Consider the following 21,805-nt stretch of genomic DNA (forward strand, 5'->3'; position numbering starts at 1 on the left):
TACCTTCTGCAACCCACAATGACCCTGGGTCCATGCTCCCAGAGGGATAGAGAATGGGAAAGCTATCAGGGGGAGTGAGTGGGATATGGAGATTGGGTGGTGGGAATAGTGTGGAATTGTACCCTTCCTACCCTATGGTTTTGTTAATTTATCCTTTCTTAAATAAAAAATAAAATAAAATAAAATTAGACATTTTCTACTTTCAAATTTTAATTTTTTTTTTTTACTTTAACCTCTGCCAGCACGTGCAATAATGTACAAAGTAGTTCCAACTCTTCTGTGTAACTTTGTATGTATAAGAAATAGAAAATCGGGCTGGGGTGATAACATAGTGGTTTGCACAACAGACTCTCATGTCTGAGCCTTCAAGGTCCCAGGCTCAAATATCAAATAAAATGGAATCCTGGCTTTATTATTTTCCATTTATTCAGCTTTAAAATCTATAATAGTCTGATTCAGTGGACACAATCTCTAACTGACAATAGCCTCTTTTCCTAAAGATCTAGGATCCACTATTATCAACACCATGTACTAGCTACTTTTTTTTTTTAAGGATTTTATTTATTTATGAGAAAGATAGAAGAAGAAAGAACCAGACATCACTCTGGCACATGTGCTGCCGGTGATCAAACTCGGGACCTCATGCTTTAGAGTCCAAAGCTTTACCACTGCGCCACCTCTCGGACCACGTACTAGCTACTTCTAAAGTCCCTACACCGGGCAACTGACATATAAAAGCAAAATTTCATGATAAATATATGAGCTAGTCACCCTACAATTCTGAACTTTTTAAAGTGTTGCTTCTTATCTTTGCTCATTTGAAAAATGTAAACAAAGCCCAGGAGGTTGAGCAGGGGATAAAATCTTGGTTTCTCAAGCATGAAGTGCCAAGTTCTATCCCTGGCACTCCACTACCAAGTAATGCTCTGGTTCTCCTCATCCCTCCCCATTCTTATGTATCTTTCTGTACAAAAACTCACTGCAATAACCACCACAAATCCAGTGCTAAATTATCAAAACTCTGTTACTCCCACCCTCCTTCATTCCTCAAGAAGACTGCCAGGAGTCGGGCGGTAGCGCGGTAGCGCAGCAGGTTAAGCACAGGTGACGCCAAGCGAAAGGACCAGCATAAGGATCCCAGTTGGAGCCCCTGGCTCCTCACCTGCAGGGGAGTCGCTTCACAGGCAGTGAAGCAAGTCTGTGTCTATCTTTCTCTCCCCTCTCTGTCTTCCCCTCCTCTCTCCATTTCTCTCTGTCCTATCTAACAACGACATAAATAACAAAAATAATAACTACAACAACAAAAAACAAGGGCAAGAAAAATGAATATATATATATGACTGCCACAATTCTCAGCAAGAAAAACATCATTTTTTTTTTTTTTAATGTAGTGCAGTGCCAGGGACCTTGAGTCTTTCAAAAGTGTGATAATGATGAATTACCTCCTCTGTCCTATTCTCTCCTCTATTTTATACTATTCCACCATCCAGGAACTACTGTTGCCCATAGTGAAACTGTGTACTTTACCCACTAAGCCATTTTACAGTATCTACAGTGTTTTAATGATATGTCAGTTGACCAGTGCCAGCAAGGCTGTAGAAAATTAGTATCTGGTGTACATTAAAGATTAAGTATAAACTGAAACAATTAAGCAATTTAATAAACAATTTTAAAGTTCTAAATCACTCATTAAAATAATTTTGCATTACAGAAATTTCATCTTGGGGCCAGGCAGTGGAACACTCAGTTAAGGGCATGTAGTACAAAGCACAAAGACCCAAGCAAGGATCCAGGTTCAAGCCCCTGGCTCTCCAACTGCAGGGGGGATGTGTCACAAGCAGTGAAGCAGGTTTGCAGGTGTCTATCTTTCTCTCTCCCTCTCCATTGCTCTCAGTCCTATCAAAACAACTGGAAAAAAAAATGGCCACAAGAACAGTGGATTCATAGTGCAAGTACAGAGCCCTAGCAATAACCCTGGAATAAAAAAAAAGATTAAAAAAAATTTCATCCTAAAGAAATAAATTTAAAGGCAAGCTTTTTACAAAGATACACTTGAAAATACCCTTTAAAATTTTTAGTACAGATCAGCAAACTATGAAGAAACAGAAGATTATATGAAGGTGTGTTGTGTCCACTCTAACAGCAATGTTGCTGTTATGAGACAGAAAAAGCTGGTTACATAAGAACATGATGACCTATGACAGGTGAAGCAAAGTATAAGATGGTGCATTGTGTACTTAAAAAGAGGCTAAAAAGAATATTCAACAGGAGATGAAGGATATTTCTTCTTTGTTTTTTAAGGAATTTTCAAGCTTTCTACGGAAAGAATTTATACTTTGAAAACTAAAAGAACAGGCTATCAAAAGTTTGCCAGTACTTAACCCATAACTTCTTCTCTTTCTCCAAACCATTTTATTCAGTAACTAATGGCTTCCAGGAAAGCTACTGATATGTGAGTACGGTTTCTTATCTCATGACAGCACACCACTCCCACCACTAACATAAGTCTTTTTTTAATCATTTTGTCCTGGGGTGCCCTCTACCCCCCACACTGTAGTCTCCCTCTAGTCCAAAATCTTTTATTTTGCTGCATGTTAAGTGAGATAATCCAGAAGAAGAAGGACAAATACCAGATGACCTCTTTACAGGTGGTACTTAAAGAAGCAAGGCAGGAGGGAGGAAACATGGGACTTCTTTTTCTTATGCTCTGCTCCCTACTGTGCAAATCTAAAACCAAAGTAAAAATTTTATAGGTCCTTTTATTTATGTGAAGAAGCACATTCCTCCATATAACTATTCTACTGGTTAACATCTAAAGTACCTATAAATTAAATGATAAAATTTTACCTTATTTCCTTCTTCTTTGAATTGGGGGTTAATTATTTTTACAAAAGAATAAAACAATTGACGAATTCGGGAATCTCCAATAAATGCAACATGTTTATCTACAAGGCAGTTCTTTGCTTCACTGAAATCAACAAGTAAATATTAATTAAAATAAGCAAATAAGTATTTTGGCAGTTCAAAGCATATTCAAATGTGACAAAATAGTATAAGATTGTTAAACATTAGCTAATGTTGATTTAGAAACAACAGATCAAAATCATTTAATCTATTGGTTCATGTATGATCAACTGTTTCTCAGTAAAAGTAGTTTTTTATTAAGTATTTAAGATATACTCTAATCATACTAGGTACTTTTATCTGTTATCTTAGAATAAATGCATGAGGTAGCTATCCAAATTTTAAAGCAGAAATTCAAAATAAAATAAATAATAATAAATGTGCATACAACTAGCATGTGCATGATGTCCAGGTTGAATGCTGGCATCACCAATACATGGAGATAAAAGAAGCTTTGGTCAAAGATAACAACAGAGAGAGTTCCTGAGTCAAGGGCTATTGTTTTGGGCTGTTATTTCTCACTTAATATAAAGCAACCTGGTTAAACTTATTTCCCTAATGCCTTCGGTCATGAATCTTCATTTGAAATCACCATACCTGATTAGTAAGTAATTCAATTCTTTACCAACATACAGAGAAGTACTAAGCCATACTTTCTTCGCCTCACCAATCCTTCTCCAGTAGACATTAAGAGCTATTCTAGAATAAGAAGGCAAACAATGAAATAAAATAAATCTCACCTGACTTTGTATTTGTGCATCATACAACTGTGAGGTTGCCAAACTTTTTCTCCAAGAAATCTGCCACTTGAAAGAAGATATTCACAAGAATCATTTCCTGTAACATTTAAACACAACAGTGTTACAAATAATATATATATATTTATATTTATTTATTCCCTTTTGTTGTCCTTGTTGTTTTATTATTGTAGTTATTATCGATGTCATTGTTGTTGGATATAGGACAGAGAGAAATGGAGAGAGGAGGAGAAGACAGACGGGGAGAGAAAGACACCTGCAGACCTGCTTCACTGCCTGTGAAGCGACTCCCCTGCAGGTGGGGAGCCGGGGGCTCAAACCGGGATCCTTTCACAGGTCCTTGCATTTAGCGCCACCTGTGCTTAACCCGCTGCGCTACCACCTGACTCCCACAAATAATAGATATATTTTATATGAACCTCACTTAAGTTCTCTGAGAGAAAAGCATATTTATTTTTATGTTTCACTACACCTTCCGTATATATTAATATTCTAGAGAATAAGAGACTAATGATGATACTTTACTCTGGAAGTTTACTAACAGCACTATCATAACTGTTTTAACAGTTCCATCTGTGTCAGGTTTTCTTTCAGAGGAAATTTACCTGAACCTCAAGGCAGTCTCTTGTTTCTGCTTATTGCTCTTATCTCTAGTTGGAAAATAAAACTTTAAGGGAAGAGACTTTGGAAATCACTTCCTATTCAACTAGAATAGGTGCAGAGAGAAATTCCTTATTCAAGATCCTGTAAAAGAGCTTAGTAAGAAATGATCTTTTATAATCTTAGAGAGACTATATTAACCACAAGGGGATCAAAGATACATGTTTAGTATCAGTAAAACACTGATTTATGTTCTTAATATTTAACTGCTCTATTTCTCCTGACATCTTTAGGACAGAGGTGGGAATGTCCAGCCCTTGCGTCACATATGGTCTGCAAATTCATTTGGTCTGACCTTGCCAAAGCACCTACATGTAGGACTCAAAATTCAATATATCCAAGTTTTTTTTCATAACAACATTTAGTACTTTTTTTTTTTTTTTTTTGCTTCCAGGGTTATCACTGGGGCTCAGTACCATAAATCCTGGAGGTTGTCTTTCTTTCATTGTTATTGTTGTTGCTGATGTTGTTGTTGTTGCTGTTGTTATTGTTGGATAGGACAGAGAAATTAAGAGAGGAGGGGAAGACAGAGAGGGAGAGAGAAAGATAGACACTTGCAGACCTGCTTCACAGCTTGCAAAGCAAGCAAGACCTGCAAGTGGGGAGTTGCAGGCTCAAACCGGGATCCTTATGCCCGTGCTAATTTTTTAAACTGATAATTTTGTATGGCCTGCCAATGATGTTATAAATATCCAAAAGGCCACTGATAGAAACAAAGTTTCTCCATACTACTTTATTTTTTAATTTTTTAATTCTACTTATTAGTGATTTACAAAATTACAAAACAGTAGGGGTATAATTTCACACCATTCCCACCATTAGATTCTGTTGTCATTTTTTTTTAACCTGACCACTGCTTAGCTCTGGCTTGTGGTGGTGCAGGAGACTAAACCTGGGCCTTTGGAGCCTCAGACATGAGAGTCTTTTTTGTATAAATATTATGCTATCTCCCCCATGCCAACCCACCATTAGATTCTGTCTCCATTACCCACACTGGAAACTACAATAACTCTCCTAAGTCACAGAAATGGTTTGACTATTATTTCTACAACTATCTGATTATCTACCTCTCTCTCTCTCTCTCTCTCTCTCTCTCTCTATATATATATATATATATATATATATATATATATATACAGTTTTTTCCTCCATTTTTTTTCTATGGTCCTGCCTTCTCTTTCATTTTAAGTTACAGCTATACTTATTACTACTTCCAAATGTCTTTCCTATTTCCCTCATCTCTCCTTGGGTCCTGATGGAATTGGATTTCAGAGCCTTCTAGTCATTCCCCTAACACTTCTCCCCCTCTGGGAATATGGGTCAAAAAACTATGGTGTGGGGAGGGGTGCAGAAGGTAGGAGGTCTGCTGGACATGGGTATTGACAGGTCGATCCATACCCCCAGCTTGTTGCTATCTTTTCCTAGCAGAATATGTCTCTGGAGAGGCATGGTTCCAGAGCACACTGATGAGGTTGTCTGCCCAGGGAATTCAGGATGGAATTATAAAAGCATATGCAACTTGGTGTCTGAAAGGCAGTACATTATGAGGCAGGGCAAAATGTTCAATAACAGGAACAAGAAAGTAGGAATTCAGTGGGTGAGAATAGAAATTTTAGAGTGGTAAGTAGCTAGGTAGTCTATTTTAGATATGTTTCTTGGGGTCCATGATTTTTGCCTAAGTTTGGTAGTTGACATGGAGGTGGGCTAAAAATAGTGTCTGGGAAGATGTAGTCAGAGTTGAGAATAGGGCTAGAAAGCTGCATTAGGGAGCAGAGAGTAGTACTCAAATTTGAATATTATAAATACAGTTAACTGTTTATCAGATCAATCTGACCCAGGGCACATACATATTCACATTTAGTGCAGGAGCTTGTCCAACCTCTGAGTCCCTGTCAGTCTGAGCTTGCAGTTCTCACAACTGGGAACATTCTAAGCTCTACTCATTTCAAGACTAGTGGCAGTGTAGGCTGATCTAGTCTCCCTTCAGAAAGTGGGGCAGTCCCAAACAAAAGCTGCAAATATTTATCTAGAACCAGAAAATACCTAGAACTGCCAAAAAAATCTTGAGAAGACCAGAGCTGGAGGAATCACACTCCCAGATGTCAAACTGTATTATAGAGCCATTGTAGTAAAAACTGCTTGGTGTCGAAACATAAATAGACACACTGACCAGTGGAATAGAATGGACAGCCCAGAAATAAACCCCCACACCCATGGACATCTAGTCTTTGACAACAGTGCCTAGACTATTAAATGGGGAAAGGAGAGTCTCTTTAATAAATGGTGTTGGAAAAATTGGGTTGAAGCATACAGAAGAATGAAACTGAACCACTATATTTCACCAAACACAAAAGTTAATTCCAAATGGTTCAAGGCATAGAATGTTAGACCAGAAACTAACAGATATTTAGAGGAAAATACTGGCAGAACTCTTTTCCATCTAAATTTTTTCCTATTTATTTATTTATTTTGCCTCCAGGGTTATCACTGGGAGTCACTGCCTACACTGCTCCTGTAGGCTAGTTTTTCCCTTTTGTTGCCCTTGTTGTGTATCATTGTTGTTATTATTATGTTATTGCTGTCGTTGGATAAGACAGAGAGAAATCGAGAGGATGGGAAGACTGAGAGGGGGATACAAAGATAGACACCTGCAGACCTGCTTCACTGCTTGTCAGGCGATCCCCCTGCAGGTGGGGAGCCTGGACCTTGAACCGGGATCCTTAAGCAGGTCCTTCTGCTTTGTGCCATGTGTACTTAACTTGCTGCATTACCACCTGACCTCCTCCACCAAAATTTTAAAGGCATCTTCAATGATATGAATCCAATTACAAATAAGACTAAAACAGAAATAAACAAATGGGCTGCATCAAATTAAAAAGCTTCTGCACAGCAAAAGAAACCACTACCCAAACCGAGAGACCCCTCAAAATGGGAGAAGATCTTTACATGCCATACATCAGACAAGAGGCTAATAACCAAAATATATAAACAGCTCACCAAACTCAGCAACAAAAGAACAAATGATCCTATCCAAAAGTAGGGAGAAGATATGAACAGAATATTAACAACAGAAGAAATCCAAAAAGCCAATAAACATATGGAAAAATACTCCAAGTCATTGATTGTCAGAGAAATGCAAATAAAGACAACAATGAGATACCTTCACTCCTGTAAGAATGCCATACATCAGAAAAGGTAGCAGCAACAAATGCTGGAGAAGTGGGGACAAAGGAACTCTGCTGTACTGCTAGAAGGAATGTAAATTGGTCCAACCTCTGTGGAGAGCAGTCTGGAGAACTCTCAGAAGGCTAGAAGTAGACCTACCTATGACCCTGCAATTCCTCTCCTGGGGATATATTCTAAGGAACCCAACACACCTATCCAAAAAGATTTGTGTATACCTATGTTCACAACAGCACAGTCTGTAATAGGAAAAACCTGGAAACAACACAGATGTCTTACAGATGAATGGCTGAGAAAGTTGTAGTATATATATATATATACACACAATGGAATACTACTCAGCTCTTAAAAATGGTGAATTCACCTTCTTCACCTCATCTTGGATGGAGCTTGAAGGAATCATGTTAAGTGAGATCAGTCAGAAAGAAAAGGATGAATATGGGATGATCTTACTCAAAGACAGAAGAAGGAAAACAAGAACAGTAAGGAAAACACAAAGCATAACTTGGACTGGAGTTGGTATATTGCACCAAAGTAAAAGACTCTAGGACTGGGGGGAGGGTTCAGGTTCTGGAACATGATGGCAAAGGAGGACCTAGTGGGGGCTGAATTGTTTTGTGCAAAACTGAGAATGTTATATGCATATAAAAACTACTGTATTTTACTGTCAACTGTAAACCATTAATTTCCCAATAAAAAACAAAAACAACCAAATAAACAAAAAAAGGGACAGTCCCTACCACTGTTACTTCATTGTGAAGTCAAGGTTCTGAAGAGGTCCTTAAAAGGGCTTATGGTGGGGCTGGGTGATGGAGCACCTGGTTGAGAGCACATGTTAAATGTGCAAGGAGCCAGGTTCGAGCACCCGGTCCCCACCTGCAGGGGGAAAGCTCCACAAGTGGTGAAGCAGTGTTGCAGGTGTCTCTCTGTCTCTCTCCCTCTCTATAACCACCTTCCCTTTCAATTTCTGGCTGTGTCTATCCAATAAATAAATAAAGATTAAAAAAAAAAACTAAAAAAAAAGGGCTTATGGTCACATTCCTGATGGTCTCCAACCTACTTTAGAATGAATAGTCAATTCCTATTCAAGTTGGAACTGTTGCTTTTTTTTTTTAAATTTGGTACTAGTAATATATATTACTGCTAAGCAGCTTACTTGACCTAATTTTTTCATTATTTTGTTTCTTTCTGAATATATGTGTGAAAGATACAAAGAGGAAGAAAGAGAAGGAAAGACAGGATAAGAGAGAAGAAACACCATAGCACTCTTCCATAGTTCTTGGAGCTTCATGGCTACAGTCCCCTGTGGTACTGGAATTCCAACTCATAAACTCTAGCAGGTGAGCTATCTCTTGGCCTCAGAGACTACCACAATTTTAAAGAGAAATTTCCACATCTGGAAAATTCCACAATCTTGTGTAAGTAAACATGGGCCTGGTTTCCTTCACCTATCAATATTTTACTCTGTATTAAATTAATGTACAAAACCAAAGGGCTTAAAAAGAGGGCTAAAGGCATTTAAAAAAAAGTGTATGTGTGTCAAATGAGTAAGGGGAAAATAGGATGCTTAGATTAACTGGTGGTGATTAAACTACTGTTTAATTTAAAATCTAATTCTTTACTAAAAATCAAAATTAAACTCTGCTTTACAAATAGCTAAGGTCAGTATAAGGAGTCTTGAAAGGGGAATATTGGGGGTCAGGTGGTAGCACAGTGGGTTAAGTGCACCTGGCTTGAAAGGGGAATACTACAGAACAAAAATTGCATTGAACCATTCAGTGTGAGGCAAGACTCATACATACTTAAAGAAGAAAAACATGTTTCTTTTCTCAATCCAGGTTCTTATTTACCTTCCCAAAATATAAACAGGTGATACAAATTCAAAGCAGGTATGCATGAATAACAAAACTGCTGTTGCTTTAGTGTCATAAACTCTAAGATAAAACAGGAAGGGAAAATAAAAACATTGCATTAAACTGAATAGGGAAAGAATACTAATTGCTAAATTTATACAGTTATTTATGTAGTTTGAGCAAGTTTTTGCATTTCAAAAAATTTAATAACATTTCTCTAAGGAAACTATAAATAATTCTTAATTCTTTCTAATTATCAAAAACTAGTTCTAGTTCTATAGAACAAAATTAAGCTATATAAGTAATCAAGGAAAAGAAATGACTATAGGAGCAAATAATTGAGTTATTTTCCTAAAAACTATACTCCTGCTGCATCCTTTTATAATGGCCATATAGTAAAGTCCTACTTAAAGTCTAGTAAGTTTTTGAAATTAGGATACAAGTACATGTTTATAACAATGCTACTTCTTTAAGTACATCTATTAAGCCAAGTGAAAAGGTAGTAACATCTATTTTCCTAAAAAAAAAAAAAGTTATAAGAAGTTGCAAACAACTTGGTATTAGTTCTGTGGAGTTATCTTCCTCGACAGAAGTTATCTTCCTTTCTCTTTTTGAGTTGCAGATATTTGATTAAAAACAAAACAGTAAAAAAAAAAAAAAAATCTTAACAGAACCACTCTCCCTGATGAGTCTGCTGTCTGTGAGATTGTTATTTGTGACAAATGACCTAAAAAGGTCAACAGTATGATTTTCTGAGATGAAAGTACAATATCATTATTTTTAATAAGTATTTTCTCCATTTTATCTCTTATGCAAAGTTCTGGGGCAAGGAGATAGCTCAGTGTGAAGAGTGCATGTCTCACCATGAGTGAGGTGAGGCCCTGGGTTTGATGTCCATGGGAGCACCATAAGTAGCACCAAAGAAATTCCAGGATTGATGGGGTTTTCTTACCCTCTCTATGCCTGTTCATTTCTCTCCATCCCTAAGGATAGAAAATTTTTAAAAAGTTGGGCCAGGTAGGTCATTCAATAGTATTATGCATATGCAAAGGTCTCCATTTATCCACTGCTGAAGCATTAAAAAGGAAGAAAAAAAGAAAAAAAGAAAAAAAAAACGCCTTCTATTCCTCAACACTACAATTCAACACACTGTTTTTCAGTAATTTAGCTGGGAGAGAACAGCAGCATTAATCTGATGAATTCACATTAGAAAAGCCTTACAACAGAACAGATCTGAAGTTGTCACTAGCCAAAAAGTACTATTTTAGAGACTATTGATCTTTTCAGGTAAGACATTCTTAATTTACTAATAAATACTAATTGATGATGATTCTTCTTAATGTACTGTATGATTCAAAGTTTTAATAATCTCTGTACTGTTACTAGTTAATGTCTAGTAAGAAGACAGAAGCCACATACCAGCTACTAGAGACTGTAACATAAAAACTGCTAGAAAATAAAAGAACTGCTAACAAGACAACTAAAAAAGGTAAAGACTTATTTTCTTATATATTTGTTGATAAAATAATACCAGATAGCCTAATTAAAAATAAATTAACTTGGCCTAAAATTACACAAAATCCCAAACTATAAAGGAAATATTTTCCTGGGAAGAAAATATTTTTGGATCAAATTACTAAATGTAAATCGAGATGATAAATAAGCTAAGGTGACACATTTTTATTGTATATACTAACTAGGTGTAAGTATCTGTGAATTCATAATTCTTTCAAAATTTACACAGGAAAATACACAAAAGAAAACAAACCAAAAATCCCATAGTTTCAATGGCATCATATAATTTTGATAGCTACATTAATACAACCAATGTGAGATGAAAGTGGACAAATGCACAGACAAATTAAACTAGGAACACAATCTTTTAAAAAGCAACAAAAGGAATGCAAGTATCAACTTTAGCTATCTCCAATAATGAACTGCTGTCTTCCTCTTCATTCCATTTTGTTAAGCATAAGCATTCTGGTTTGGGAATCTAAAATTCCAGGGCTTTATGCATGATTTTTCTATATCAGAAAGATACTCAAGTACCAATTCCAAAGAGTTATATGGGCTGTAGAATATTTTGTTGACATACGATTCAGCAAGTTATAGCTTTTTTAAAAAAACTTATTTTTTATTGATTTATAAATGATGGAGAAAGAGAGAGGGATAGGACACGAGCATCACTAGGGCACATGCAATGTAGGGAATCAAACTTGGGAAATCACCTCTCAGTCACAAGCTATACTTTATTTAAACTGTGCTGAAAATTACCATTTACATTTTTCTTTAGATAAGCAAGAATTGCCTTCCTTATTACAAATGGTATTTGTTAATGATTTAACCCAACTCCCTCTGCAAACAGTTTTCCTACTCTAACTTTCAATCACTATTGTTTAAGAAGCTCTTAGAAGGCCAACAAAATGTGTTCTGAATCCCAGGTCAGTCATATACTAATTGTATGTCCTTAGGCAGCTTCTCCTTTCATGCCCGATCTTTAAGACAGAAATAGTATTGTAGTTCACAAAATCTAAAACCATTGATCATAAGACACAACACTAATTTATGCAATCATAGGAAAAATGTTATCAAACTCTGAAAGTTAAAAAAAAAATCTTCCTACATTAAAAATGATTGGTAAGTATATCTATCCCCACAGAATAGCTGCAAAATGTGTGAAAACATAAAAAAAAAAAACCTTAGTTCAACAGCACTTAGCATGTTAGCGCTCAATAGCAACATGTAATATTTGCTAAGTTTTACTGTCTAGTGTGTAATTCTTTTACTTTCTGTAATTAGCAATTCAAATGATACCAAATGTATGTATACACAAAATGCACTCATTCTAGGCAACTTGAGCACCCACACATTGGAAATTCTAGTACACAGTTCTATATCTAATATAAAGGCTTTTCTTACTGCAAAGATCTACAATATTGTGATTCTAGTGTATAGCTACTTTTATATGAAGGGCATTGTTACTGATTCAGTTTGACACTGCTAAAGCATGAGGATAGCTAAAAGTCCCTTGTAAGATCATCAATCTCTCTCAACAATTCTGCCTCAAATTCATGACATTTCAGCTAGACAGCACACTAGGTATGCTGCTTCAAACTCAAAGCACTGAAGGGCCCACAGAAGCTGATGACTAACTACTTAAGGAAACTTTTCGAACAACCCCACATTGTTACTATGACTCATAAGATTCCAACTAACATACTTTTTTTCCCCTGATGTTGACAGTTCTTGAAAGGATGAAAGGAAAAGACAGTTCTTGACAATATAATCTAAATAAAATTTGGAGAATCTAAATAAAATACTTTGACTCTAAGTTTATCTAAAGATTAAAGTACAATAAAAAGGCATGAGGTGAGAGTAGATGTTTACCTTTAAGAACTTCACCTCAGTTATAAAATTGAGCTCCACATCAGGACAAGTATAAAACTGGGTTAGGTCACTGTTATTCTATACCAAGATAGCATAAAATGACTAAGAGAAGTTGAAAAATGTTTCCCTCACTATTACCACACATTAATGCATTAACAGTTCTAGTCTTTTTTTGAAAATGAAACAGTGTTACAGCCACTGCTGATAAACCAAAGTCCTGCCAGGTCATAAGGCTGTGATGTGCTAGAGGCAGGGAGAGAAGGGCCAAATGTACACGAAAAATTTGTCTTTTAAAATCGATTTAGTGTTTTTATATAAGGAGCTATTCATCAATCATAGTACTAAAATTAAGGTGTCTCCCCCCCCCCCCATGTTTCAAGTATTGGGAAAAACAAAGCAGTGACATTGACCAGAAAGTCCTGCTCTTGGAAAGGCTTCCCATAAGAAGAAAGCTCAGATTCCAATATTTCAGATACTAAATATGTTTCCAAAATGAGTGTGAAGTAAAATGGGAACAGCATTCAGTGAGCACCTGCCCATTACACTTTAGATCTTGACCAATTAATTTCACAGTCACAAGAACTGTCCAGATATCGACTTCGATTAATACCAAGAGCCCCAAACAAAAGATCCTATCATTCCTAATTTCCCTCAGTCTGTCGGCATGTTTTTACAGAGAGAAAAATAAATAAATCATTCAACAAGTACAAGGTAATATCCCTCGATTACTGAAAGATAATTCGTTCTGCAGAAAGGTCATATTTCCTTTTTCCCCTTTATATCAATTTCAAAGCCACAGGGCAAAACAAAGCCCTGCTCCAAACTGCTTCCAACTTGCATTCATTTCCCACCTCCACTCTGTCAACCCATAACTTTTGGGGGCAAATATCTGCCCCAGTGTCTTTACTTGGTTTTTAAAAAAAGAAAAAAGTGTGTAGCCAGGCCCTTTGGATGTTTCTGAATTACAAAAGCTGGGTAACATCTCCTGCATTTGGCCAAGGGCATCTTTTGCCAGCTGTCGTCCCCTCGGCAAAGGGAAATGGGGCGGCTCTTGCCGCTGTCCAACAACAGCTGAGGCCTCATTAAACAAAAGGCTAAAGAGCAGGACAGCAGGGCGCAGAATCAGCGACCCGGCTCCTGGCGGAGGTGCCCCTCTGAGGACGGCCTTCGCCTTCACGCGACCGGTGCGGGCCCTCGGGGCAACCGGGCCAACCTCCTGTCGCCGAGTTCCCTGCCTGGAGCGGCTCCCCCGGCCCAGCTCACGCCGGAGCCGGGTACCTGGGCGCCCCCTCGAGCCCAGACGCGGGGCGGGCGCCCCTGACCCCGGCGCGACGGCTCAGGGGCCCGTGGTTGCAGCTTGACGTTTTGGGGGCGCCCCCGCACTGGGGTGCACACAGTCGGCCGGGGGCACCGGGCAGCGTCCCAGGACACCTGGGGGCACCGCCTCCCCCGCGGGCCGGGCGCGCGGCCGCGTGAACGTGGGCGTGTTGGGCGCGGGGGGCGGCCTCCAGCCGCCGCGTCGCCTCCTCCCCCGGCCGGCCGGGGCAGGGGGAGGGCGCGCTCACCTCGGTAGCGGCGGGAGGCGAGGTGGCACACTGCGAGCATCAGCACGGCCACCAGCGCCAGCACCTTGGCGCTCCTCACGCTGAAGTAGTGGTTGATCTCCCGCTTGCCCAGGTTGTAGGCCAGAGCCGCCATCTTGGTTCCTCCATGACAACAGTGCGCGGCGGAGCGGGAAAGGGGCGCCGCACAGGGGCAGCACTGGGGCTGCCGCCGTCGCAGCCAGGCGAGGAGCGGTCGCCAATTGCCGCGGCCGCTGCTCGCGCCTCCCGCCGGGGTGCCTAACCCGGCCGCAGCCGCGGAGCCCCAGGCCTCCACCGGCCCCTCCTCGGCCGCCTCGGCGGCCTCCCCCCAGCCCCGCCGCCGCTGCTCCGCCGTGCTGGTTCCCCAGGCGCCCTGGACGCCTGTCTCCTCCCCTTCCTCCGCCTCCCCTTTAGCCTCCTGCCTTAATAGCGGCTGCGCCTGCGAAGGGGGTCCGGATGCACAGTGCTCTGGGGTCACGGGCCCCAGACCTCCCTCTGGGGTCACCGGGTCACTGGCGGCGGCGGGCGGCGGCGGTGGCGGCTGAGACATGGGAATGTGGGGAGAGGTGACCAGGAGTTCAGCTGGGCCCTGGGACGCTCCCCTGGCTCTCTGGCAGCTAAGCTGCTCAGGTTGGGGCAACAGTTACAGTTCCGGATGAAAAGTACACAAAGTTCCACTCCCTTCTCTCCAACACACCCCTTTGATTTTTTTTTTTCTTTCTGCACCTTGAACCTGCCCAACAGGTTGCAAAGTTCATCACAGCATCGGCAAGGCTTATTCTCAAGCCATCTGATTATTTTATGTGGCACCAGATGTTCACTGGATGTTGAGACTGCAGGTAGCCTTAGCACAGAAGCCAACAGTGAAACCATTACTCCCTTAAGTTCTCTCGAAACTTGGAAAGATGTCCTCAGCTTGCCTAGTTCTAGAGCGTGAAGGTGTATCATAGGACATGGTGTGTAGTAGACAGCACAAAGTATAGATTCAGCCTAATTGAATTTAGGTGTTAACAAAAACCTCACTCTTCCTTTGTATTTACACAGTTACTGGTGCACGAACAGGAAATAACGTTGTCAGCCATTCCTGCTCCTGCTTCTGTAGTTGGTTAATGGTTTGTGGTTATCACCAGAGTCACCACTACACTGCCACCCATTTGTTAAGTGTTTGCTATCCCTTGCCCTCGCCTTTCTTTTCTTTTCTTTTCTTTTTCTTTCTTTATTTCTTCTTTTTTTTTTTTTTATTTATTGTGTCTCCTGTGAAGCATTCCAGATGGGACTGTTTATTTACACTGCTTCCCCTTATACTTGTGAGTAGTTGATTAGCTGGGAGTGATTGCAAGTTTTTACAACTTTCCCATTTAACATTCCTGAACTTGTGTTTATGGGCCCACATTACAATTACAGAATACCAGATATAAGATCTTGTCTAGTCATTCCAGTTCTTTTCATCCAAATACTCTTTTCATTATGTTTTCATCCATGGTTCTCATATCTTTAAAGATTTTGTCACTTAAATGAAATCACATACATCACTGTCATGGCTATGATACTAATAAGTAATGAAGTTAAGTGAGTGTAGAAACACTAGGCACACCCTGAAAACGGTGGCTTAATTTTGACTGTCACTCTTCTGATCCATAGTTTGATTACATACTGAAGAATTAAATCAGATATAGCTCAAACCTGATAACTCTGCTACCAGAATATGACCAGACTAGAAATTTCAGGGATGTCATCAACAGAAAATTATTAGAATTACTGACTAGCAAGCCATAAGCCAGTGTCAAAAACTCAAAACTCAAAAGTAAAGAAACTTTGAAACACTGTATTTAATTACAATTTCCTAAAGACTTTCTGAAATACTGTAAAAGCTCCAGACCTCTTTTTTTATTTAAATTTTTATTTATAAAAAGGAAACATTGACAAAACCATAGGATAAGAGGGGTACAACTTCACACAATTCCCACCACCAGACCTCCGTATCCCATCCCCTCCCCTGATAGCTTTCCTATTCTTTAACCCTCTGGGATTATGGACCCAAGTTCATCGTGGGATGCAGAAGGTGGAAGGTCTGGCTTCTGTAATTGCTTCCCTGCTCAACATGGGCATTGACAGGTCAATCCATACTCCCAGCCTGTCTCTTTCTTTCCCTAATGGGGAAGGGCTCTGGGGAAACAGCTCCAAGGCACATTGGTGGAGTTGTCTGTCCAGGGAAGTCTGGTTGGCATCATGCTAGCATCTGGAACTTGGTGGTTGACAAGAGAGTTAACTTACAAAGCCAAACAAATTGTTGAACAATCGTAGACCTAAAGGCTAGAATAGTGCAGATGAAGTGTTGGGGGGGGGGGGGCTCTATTTTGTAGATAGCTAGTAAGCATATTTTAGTTATATTTCAAAGGGCCTGTAGCTATACTAGTTTTGTGTGTGTGTGTTTGCCTGAACCTGAAATCTGATATGCAGGTGGATCCAAGTTATTGTCTGGGGAGATGATGTCATGGTTGGGAAAAGGACCATAAAGCTGGATCAGGGAAGAGAGTAGCTCCCTAATATGGGAAAAGTGTATAAATATTCTTCACTGTAAACCCCATCAATTTGATGTGATCTGGGGCCCATAATTAGCTTACGAGCCTGTGTGCCCTCTGCATCCCTGTAAATCTGAGCTCACATTCTGTGGTCATGAGTAGGAACATTCCAAGCTGCCCCAGTATCAACCCATCTTCCTCAGGTGTAGCATAGAGTATGTTGTCCATCGTCCCTTTGGAGAATGGAACATTCTCTACCGTTGTTGATCCAAGTTGAGGGCAAGGTCCTATGGGGGCCCACAAAGGGGTCTATTTTGTTGTTCCTGATAGAGATGACCAGTAACAATGGAGAGAGGGATTTATTCAAATTCTAGGCCCATCAAGTTCTAGACCTCTTTTTTCCTAGCTTTTACTTTAATGCTAGTTCAATTGCTTGTTCTGAATCTCTTGCTATCCCCTTCTCTTAGCAGTGTTGATAATTCCATTAGTTATCACTATGTTGATTATCTTTCCATTGTGTCCTTCCTTCCTTCCTGAAAGAGATGGAGGAGAGAGAGAAACACACACACACACACACACACACACACACACACAGCCACTGTGTCTTCTTTAAAGTTTCCCTCTCTTCTAGTTGTTCTCTGCATTGAGTTCTTCTTTTTAGTGAAACATCTATGAACATCTGTTTCCTATTTATTTATTTATTTCTTTCTGTTGCCCTTGTTTTATTGTTGTAGTTACTATTGCTGTTGTTGTTGATGTTGTCATTGTTGGATAGGACAGAGAGAAATCGAGAGAGGAGGAAAGACAGGAGAGAGAGAGATAGACACCTGCAGACCTGCTTCACCACCTGTGAAGCGACTCCCCTACAGATGGGGAGCTGTGGGCTCAAACTGGGATCCTTACACTGGTCCTTGTGCTTTGTACCACCTGTGCTTAACCTGCTGCACTACTGCCAGACTCCCTGAATTCTGTTTCTATGTGTTTATGGTTCTCTTTCTCTCCTTCTTTGACTAGTGTATAGAAAGAGTAATATTGACTTGGCAGTTTCTACTTTTCCACTTCTTAAAAAAAACAACAAAAACAAACAAAAAAAAAAACATCTCTCAAAAATGTTACTTCCTCTCTGTTACTTTAGTTAGCCCTAAATCTTCACTTAATTTCTTATTCTTTTATTTCATTATCCGCAAGTCTGGCTTAAAATGGACTGTTGGGGCCAGGTGGTAGCACAACCTGTAAAGCGCACATATCACCAAGCATAAAGACCTGGGTTTAACTCCCTGGTTCCCACTTGTAAGGGAGATGCTTCAGGAGCAATGAAGCAGCAGGTTTGCAACTGGCTCTCTCTCTCCCCACTTCTCAATTTCTCTCTGTCCTGCCAAATAAAATAGAAAGGAAAAGGAAATAAATGGCCAGCAAGAGTAGTAGATTCATAGTGCCAACACCAAGTCCCAGCAACAACCCTGGTAACAAAAGAAAAAAGAAGGGGGGGAGAACTCTTAACCACTTTGTCACTGTACCTCTAACTAAATTAAACTTCCTTAAACTTGTGCTCACTTTGGTAGCGCATATACTACTAAACTTCCTTAAACTCAAACCAGGTGGTTTTAAAAATAGTTAGTGATTCCATGCTTATTTAATTAACCACACAGAATGTTTGATAATGTTGAACAGGTTACTTAATACTTGCTCCAAAAATAAATTTTATTCAAAAAAAAAAAAACAAAACTTCTAGGTATGAGACCTCAACCTGGATAGTGAACCTACTTGCTTTGTCCTGTGGGCATCCCAGGTCCAATCCAGGCCCTAATTGCACTGAAGGAAGCTCAGTACTATGGTAGCCTTCCCTCTCTTCCTTTTCTCCTTTTCTTTCAATCTGCAAAGGTTGGCCCACAACAGAAAAGTCTGGTGTCAACAGAGGAAAAAAAAAATCCTAGAAAAATAAATAAACCAACTGCTAGGCACTCTTTAAGCTATATGTAACTTCAGAATAAACAAAACAAAGTAATAACCACCATGTTTTACTTCTTCTCTGCTCCTAGAGAAAAAAAATCCTCCTTTTTCATCTGTATCTTTGATTGTATTAAGAACATTTCATATGAAAATCTGTTCTCATGATTTTCTTTATTACTTCTGCCTTCAATTTGTCCTGCCTAATTATTTGTTTTACTCAGAAGCTGAAATGCTTACTACTTAAAGCAACTTCCTTAATTCACCCCACAATCTCTTTTTTCCCTGTAACCATCAAACTTCTTGTAGAAAGTCTGATGCTTTGGATTCCCATCCTTTTGATTATTTGATGTTATTTAAACACTGTCAAACAGACTTAGGCTTCTATTAATTCACTAAAATCACTCTTTCAAATGTCAATCACATCCAACTTACCAAACCTGACGACTTTATTTTTATTGGTTGTGCAAGATTGTTGAAATATTCACTTCTTAAAAATCTTCTCTCTCTCTCTTTTTTTTTTACTTCATGCCATTACTTATTCCTAGTTCTACTTTTTGCTTGCCCATTAATCTCCAAGAAAAGTTTCTTGCTTTATTTAACTTATATGAAAGTATTTTTCAGAGTTATCCTGGTTTCCCTGCTTTTCTTCTTTGAAAACTTGAAATACAAGTTGATTGCATGCTAAATCCTTGAAGATAGCCTACTTTCAACAGCTACACTGAGTAGGGAAAAAAGGGAAACCAGTTTTATTTGCCTTTCAAATCCATCTATCCTCCTATGGCTGCCCTTTAGTTCATTGACATCATTATTCTTCAAGTCATTCTTGCTCATCTTTGACTCAATTAGTTTTTCTCTGCCATTGAAATAGTTCACGTAAGTTCATTCTGCCCAGCGCTACAAAAAACCAAAACAACACACCAGCCTTATATGTAAATGAAAAAAGCTTTATCTTTCTATCTTGAACAACATAAGGTTTGTTATTAGCTTTCTTATTGAGTTGCTTATATATTCGTGGAGATGGGGGGATCTAGAAACTAGAAACCAGAAACTTGGATTTTCCCAGTTATGCTGACTTTTCTTCCCACTTTCTTTCACCAGCAGAAGAGGTAGATGGTAGGAGATTCAGTGTTCTATTTCTCTGCTTCCCCTCTTTCCATGACAGGAAACTGAGCCCTCCCCATATCAGCTATCAAGGAGGTAGTAGGGAATCTGAGTCTCCAAGACTACCTCCTCTGTTCTCAGACTTATGTACCAATTGTTAGGCTTAAATTTCAATACCCACCTCTTTTGAGGTTTAATTTTGCCTTATCAATAATATGTTTATTTATTTATTTATTTTAAATTTTTTATTTAAGAAAGGATTAGTGAACAAAAGCATAAGGTAGGAGGGGTACAACTCCACACAATTCCCAACACCCAATCCCCATAACCCACCCCCTCCCATGGTAGCTTTCCCATTCTCTATCCCTCTGGGAGCATGGACCCAGGGTCGTTGAGGGTTGCAGAAGGTAGAAGGTCTGGCTTCTGTAATTGCTTCCCCGCTGAACATGGGCGTTGACTGGTCGGTCCATACCCCCAGTCTGCCTCTCTCTTTCCCTAGTAGGGTGTGACTCTGGGGAAGCTGAGCTCCAGGACACATTGATGGGGTCTTCAATCCAGGGAAGCCTAGCCAGCATCCTGGTGGCATCTGGAACCTGGTGATTGAAAAGAGAGTTAACATATGAAGCCAAACAATTTGTTGAGCCACTATAGAGGAGAAAACCTTTATGTATCATACATCAGACAGAGGAATAGTAATACACAATGAACTCACCAAATTCAACAATAAAAAGCAAATAACCCCACTGAAAAATGGGAGGAAGATATGGGCAGAATCTTCTCCAAAAAGAAATCCAAAGACATGAAAAAAATGCTCAAATCACTGATCACTGATGATCAGGGAAATGCAAATAAAAACAACAATGCTACAAAGTATAACCTTGTTACACTTGTGAAAATGTTACACATTGGAAAAGACAGAAACCAATTGGCTGTGTGGCAGGGGTGGTAATAGGAAAGGAACTTTCCTACATTGCTGGTGCTTAGAAAGGAATTCTGAGGGGAAAGATAAGAATTCATACCCAGGAAGAGAGCAACAACAACTCACTTATTTGTTCACTTTCAGGATATTGTACCCATAAGCTTATCAAATGAATTAAAAGACTGTATTTCTACTTTCACTGAAGTTCACAAAATAGTGATTCACTTAAGTTCACAAAATAGTGGCTTTATAAATTCCTGTGGGGACTGTGAATTGAAGATTCTAATTATACTATCAAACAGAATCAAAAAACTATACAGAATGAAAACTTTTACTATGAATATAAGCTTGTCATCAATTACTGTCATGGTTAAGAAAATATGTGTATATTATATGGCTGGCATATATATGTATGTATATATATATGAACAACTATAGTCTTCAGTAAGTCAGAAAACTATTGAAATTATTATGAATGTTTGAAATAAAAAATTACATCTACTTCATTACTAGCTGTGGATCTTGCCATAGGCATTTGGTGCTCTGAGATGAAAGTTACTATTTATACAATGCCATCGAAATTAGTGAGGAATTTAGAAATTAGTCATCAAAACATGAATTAAGCCTCTCCTTCAGAACAAATAAAGCCTATGAGGATGTGTGATTTTCAAGTTATATATTTTAGGAGTACAGTTTCTCATCTAGAGATATATCAAATTTACAACTCACTGCGCTCAACAAAAGTGCTTATGCCAGCTTATGTCACCACACCAGTTGGAATCTTCCTCCTAACTACCTTCTCCTCCACCCCACTCCTCCCACAATTTTCCTCCTCCTCTCCCCCCTCTGATAAAAGCTATAGTTTTCCTAGAGTTTATGACAGCTTGTTTATTATTTTTTTCTTTTTCTTTTTTGATATGAGTGCATCATTGAATCATTTACCTAATAAATCCTAGTGTCTTTTTCTTCCTTCTAAAAATGCTTG

General features: G+C 39.1%; 1 protein-coding gene and 1 long non-coding RNA gene across 3 annotated transcripts in view; one reads left to right on the plus strand and one right to left on the minus strand.

The window, feature by feature from the left end:
* The window catches only part of CASD1 (CAS1 domain containing 1), a 59,923-nt gene extending 44,969 nt beyond the window's left edge, over window positions 1-14,954 (minus strand). The window contains exons 1-3 of one of the 2 annotated variants that reach the window (XM_060196217.1): window positions 14,311-14,954; window positions 3,645-3,741; window positions 2,848-2,968 (exon numbers count right to left, since the gene is read on the minus strand). In XM_060196217.1, coding sequence (XP_060052200.1) covers window positions 2,848-2,968; window positions 3,645-3,741; window positions 14,311-14,878 — 786 coding nt within the window. In that variant the 5' untranslated portion in view covers window positions 14,879-14,954. Of the gene's footprint in view, window positions 1-2,847; window positions 2,969-3,644; window positions 3,742-6,978; window positions 7,067-14,310 lie in introns of those variants that run through there. The other variant, XM_060196218.1, reaches the window with a different exon arrangement.
* On the plus strand, window positions 14,888-15,416 carry LOC132539903 (uncharacterized). Its single transcript, XR_009551190.1, has 2 exons — window positions 14,888-15,284; window positions 15,373-15,416. It is a non-coding gene; the product is annotated as an uncharacterized LOC132539903 (long non-coding RNA).
* Window positions 15,417-21,805: the final 6,389 nt, after the last annotated feature.

The sequence above is a fragment of the Erinaceus europaeus genome, chromosome 8 (assembly GCF_950295315.1).
Source record: "Erinaceus europaeus chromosome 8, mEriEur2.1, whole genome shotgun sequence".
NCBI lineage: Eukaryota > Metazoa > Chordata > Mammalia > Eulipotyphla > Erinaceidae > Erinaceus > Erinaceus europaeus.